General features: G+C 33.0%; 1 protein-coding gene across 3 annotated transcripts in view; it reads right to left on the bottom strand.

Annotated features, from left to right (window-relative positions):
- LOC122265119 (uncharacterized) overlaps positions 1-5000 on the bottom strand; it is a 7619-nt gene that overhangs the window by 1455 nt on the left and 1164 nt on the right. For all 3 annotated transcript variants that reach the window (XM_086536391.1, XM_086536392.1, XM_086536390.1), the window contains exons 2-6: positions 3277-3991; positions 2838-2996; positions 2173-2326; positions 1907-2011; positions 1196-1385 (exon numbers count right to left, since the gene is read on the bottom strand). In XM_086536391.1, coding sequence (XP_086392517.1) covers positions 1196-1385; positions 1907-2011; positions 2173-2326; positions 2838-2996; positions 3277-3989 — 1321 coding nt within the window. In that variant the 5' untranslated portion in view covers positions 3990-3991. The remainder of the gene's footprint in view (positions 1-1195; positions 1386-1906; positions 2012-2172; positions 2327-2837; positions 2997-3276; positions 3992-5000) is intronic.

The raw sequence follows: 5000 nt of genomic DNA, 5'->3' as shown, positions 1-5000 counted from the left end.
AAAACTACCTGACTTGTGGAAAATTCCTATCCAGGAACGGTAATATAAACAGCCCCAATTCTTTGTGAACATTTTAAAATTTGCTTCTGAGACCTTAAAGATTAAGTCTGCATTAACAGACATTAATATTTTTTTATAGTTATGAGGATAACCTTTTTGTTGCTTTGCACTGTGACAAATAACAAAAAGATTACAACCAAATTGATCAACAAAAAATATGAAGTATAACTTTTGTAGTTTGACAGCAAAATAATTGAGTAAAGTGAGGAAAGATATTATATCTATACTTTATTTTCCTCAAAATCTAAATTCTAATTCTTGGGGAGCTGTCTAGCACTTGATACACATATTTAAGTGACAATTTTCAGGGCCTTTTATTCACATTGCATACAACATTCCTTCCAACTTCAAAATCTTGAGTATCAAATATCACAAGTAAAGACTACATAGCCTGAATTGTGAAACATTTTGAATTATTTCTCCCATATAATAAAGAATAGATAAATAGGTAAATAAAGAATACTAAGAAAGCAACCCCCCATCCCCCTAAAAAAAAATCAAATGATTACACAGCAAACCAATTATCATCTGTGATAAATATGTCAAGCATAATTCAGAAGCATATCATTATACATCAAGAGGACAGATCATTTTCATACTACATTTTTCCCTTTATTGAAATTACTCTATTCATTCCAGCAGTTGTGTAACTACAGGATCAAATCATAAAGCTGCAACATGTTCTACAATTGAAAGATATTTCTTATATGACAGATTGGCATTTGAATATGGCATCTATTTGGAAAGTTTTGATTAAGTTTATGCTTTGTCTGGGGTCCTCAACCATCTCCTCCACTACCTCACCTTATTGTATTGATACCCTGTTTAGCTTTGAAACATTTTGCCACAAAAATGCCTTGCACTTGGAGGCTGCGCATGCTTGTTGTCTTGCTGGCGGAAGTGGCATTGTGTAAATGTAAGCCTGATATAAGGTGTGATATCACATCAAGGGAATATTTCCCTCCTGCTGGATGACATCATATCATGTCACTATCTCTTCCTTAAAACACAGGTTTAACATTATTATGAATGTCTATACTTATAGGGGTTCCATTTCTATAGATGCATTTTTCTTTACTTGTGAAAATAATGTAAACAAATACAAAAACCTCCAAAAAGTAAGAAAAACACTTACACTGATGCTGTAATAAGGCACTTGTTGCAGGAGCATAATATTCAGAAATCTGGTGGTGGAGTAAGAACTGTAGCGTTCTGTGCAAAAGTTCTTTATTTCCACTTGAAGATGCTTGGTCTATTACACTTGTTAATTTTCTAGGTATTTGTTCAATCAAATCTGGATGCTGCTCCAGTAAATCATCAACCATCTGTGAATATAAAATCAATTCTATAATAGGAAATATGTAAGTGTAAACATTAATATTCTTGGTAACTATTTAACCCATTCCCGACGGGGGAATTCTAGCCTTGAATGTCCAAATGCCGGGGCGTTCGAATTATTAGGCCTAAATCAATTGAATGGCTGGCAACACATGCCGCCGCGGCCTGGGGCGCCTTTTTTCTTTTGACGCGGTACACCACCCACATGTTGTACTGGTGTGGGTTAATTAAACCAGATGCTGCTCAAATAAAATAAACTGCAACATGCAAAAAGTCATAACATTTGCAAAAGCCTACATTTGAATAAATCTTCAAAGCATATAAATATTCAATCTATAGTCTTCCAATCAGAAATCTATCTGTATCTCTGTAATGTATTAATTACATATATCAAACAAGACAAAAACAGAATACAAGAAAATATGTTATTAACTTCAAGATATTTCATTTTAGTACATGACATTATGAAAAATGAATTCCAAAAACAGGAATCAAAATCAAAGCTTACCACATGATGACGATGTCTCGCACTGCAAAATCCAGCTCTCCACAGTGCCAGGGCCGGTCCGTGCTGGCTGTGTTCTTTAGCTAAAGTCGTGACGAAGAAGAGAGCCTGTAAAATTTTACAATTAAGATTTACACTGTTTCATACATAAATAATAATCAATATAAATATCAATATATTCTCTAAATTACAGAATAATGGCTAAAAATCTATGATATAGCAAATATTGCAGTCAGTGATAAAAAAGACAAAAGCATCATGTACTTTACCATTTTCTCCTGGTTTTCGTCACCCGTTTCCATCACCTTTGAAAGTATAAATGCAGCTGTATCTTTTGTCTTCTTGATACGCTTAGGATTATTGACAAACAGTTTATGAAGAACATCCAGGCTTTCTTTCAGTTTCCCTTCACAATACAAGGCACTGCAAAATAGGGTTAAAGTCATCATTAGAAGAAATAATAACAACACACCTTAACAATTTGCAACTATAATTCCTGACCCTTTTGCACTTGCAACCCCTTTCTTCTCCCCCCTTAGCATATGTGACCCCCTGCTTTTACCCTGGGACGTCAGCAAAATGAAAATTTTGGTAAAGTTCTAGCTGATGGACAAAGTTTTTCTCCTAAAGACCACTTTGATGCCCTGGGGGTTATGACCAACAGGTTAGGAACCACTGGTTTAAGAAATGCTTTCAAATTGTTATTTTGGGGACCAATATTTGTTTTTATTTTGAGTGTCAAAACCTATGCCAAGTATATGTATTAAGTTTATTCTTGAAATCACATTATTTTCTGTGATATATGTACAATTCATAATGGACACATAATTTGTAACAAGAGAGAATATTCTGCATCAGGGTGAGATATCAGATAAATTAGTATGTGAGAATTCTAAAAGCAAAAAATATAGATAAGTACCAAAGCTGACATTACCTTGCAAAATAGGTATCAAAATACAAATGATATTTGTACTGTCTGGGATAGCCACTTCGAGCCATATCTTTAATTCTCTTCACATCATCTATATTCCCATCAATGGAAGCCCAAGCACATAGCTGTCTCAGTATAGGAAAAGATGGATATTGCTCCTTTCTGCAATATAAATACAACATATCAGAAGTTCGAGAAAATATTTCTGAACATAAAATAATAAAAACAATAGAAGTACATTCACACTGGTTACCACAATTTACTTTAACAATATCTGTCTTATTACATACATAATATCTTCTTGTTTTTTTGTTTTTTTTTTCTCATTTACATGAGCATATACAGCTGAAGTGTACTTAAGCCATTTAATAATGCAAATTTAAAGATCAATGTGTTATGCACCTGCAGTCTATAAGTAAAAAATATAATTCAGTTATCTTACCTTCCATATTCTTCCACTGCAGTAAAGGCTTTTCTAGTTTCTTTAAGATTTATCATTTCAAGAAGAAATGATTCTTCTGCGTTGCTTATTTTTTTTATTTTGTTTTGAGGTACTTGTATATATAGGTTCTTGACTCCACCCTGCAATTCTAATGAAGCTTGTTTTGGCAGCTCATGTTCTTTGACATCTATCGCAATATCAAAAACTTGTTCCTCCTTTTTTCTGCCTTTCTTCTCTCCTAAGCCAGCTATTTCTACATACGATTGATTACTGATTCTTGAATTATCTCTTTCTCCTGAGGAGTGACTTCTATCTTGCATTGCAATTTTCTGATCATTGCATAGTATTTTCTGATGACTGACACCCTTGTTATAATTATTTGACAAATCATTTGCCTGAACTTTTTCTTTCTTCATGTAATTATTGACATTCAAATGTTTGGTTTCTCTTGCAATATGCTTCCATTTGTTTCTTTTCTGGTAGGTCTTTGTTGTTCTTAAATTATGGACAAAATCATCAAGTTTGTCGTTTTTTGCTGCTCTGACATGGCTGTCAGTTACCTGGCTATAGTGTCTTGTGATTCTACATGACTCTCCATTAACATTCGGTGTAATAACGAGTTGAGCAGCGGCTGGTATTCCATGCTTGCACAGGACACAAAAGCGTTGCATATACATTAGAACATGTGCCTGCTTTGTGTAAACTGTCTGCATGCCTGGAAAAGTTAATAAAACATGAGTGTACATATCTTCATACAAAAATCTCTACATGTGAAACAGGAAAAATATGTAGTCTTTAGAAATGTAGTTCTACTTATATACATTTCAAAATCATACTTTCATTCAATATGAATAAGGGATCATGTAAATGTCCACATGCTGTCCCTTCTGACATTACACCATAGGTGAAAAGTATTGTATTTCATATACAAATGAAGAGACTTCATAATGTATATAAAATCTATTGATTGCAAAGATGGATATCCCTAAAACTTTTGAAAGGAAGCTGAATCTGTGATTGTTTCAGATATCATTAAGTAAGCTTTTACCTGTAAAAAAGCAAGTTGGAGATTCAAAGATGTTATCTAATTTTTAATTTACTAATGCAAAGTTTTTATATGCGACTAAAGTGTACTATAAATTTTATAGTGAGTTCATATAGAAGATAAACAATATTCACAGCTTCCTATGCATCCAAAACTATGATAATACTTTACTTTCCCAAAGGCCTTCACATATCACTGTTAAATAATATGAATAATATGCTATCATGTTGACATCCATTACCATGTTACTCCATACTGTACAAAACAATTGTGATAAAAAAGCCTAATTACTACATAACATATAAAATTATGTGTTAAAATGGAATAAGGTTAAACATATAAGCAACATTAAATACAATATTCAAGAATATTGGACAATAGGTCTGAAATTAGTTTTCTTTTCATAGTATTAGTGCTGTCATTTTTCTCTTCAGAAATGTAACCTAAACTTTCTGCCACACTGGGTACCAGAGGAGAGAGTTTAAGCATCATGTGTATTTTCTCTTAAATATCACAAAATATTGTTTGCCAGAATGCTATTTTTTGTCACTGCCATGCTTAACTGTGCACTTATAAAGTCAGAAACAATTTAATGCTTCTCTGTGCAGTTACACTTCATCCTGACATCTCTAATGTCAACCTTCACCATTCTGTAGCGCTTGAATAAAAACATTCTATT

The sequence above is a fragment of the Penaeus japonicus genome, unplaced genomic scaffold (genome assembly GCF_977035675.1).
Source record: "Penaeus japonicus unplaced genomic scaffold, GWHDUDI00000001_assembly GWHDUDI00000004, whole genome shotgun sequence".
In the NCBI taxonomy this organism is placed as follows: domain Eukaryota; kingdom Metazoa; phylum Arthropoda; class Malacostraca; order Decapoda; family Penaeidae; genus Penaeus; species Penaeus japonicus.
This window is presented reverse-complemented; position numbering and strand designations above follow the sequence as displayed.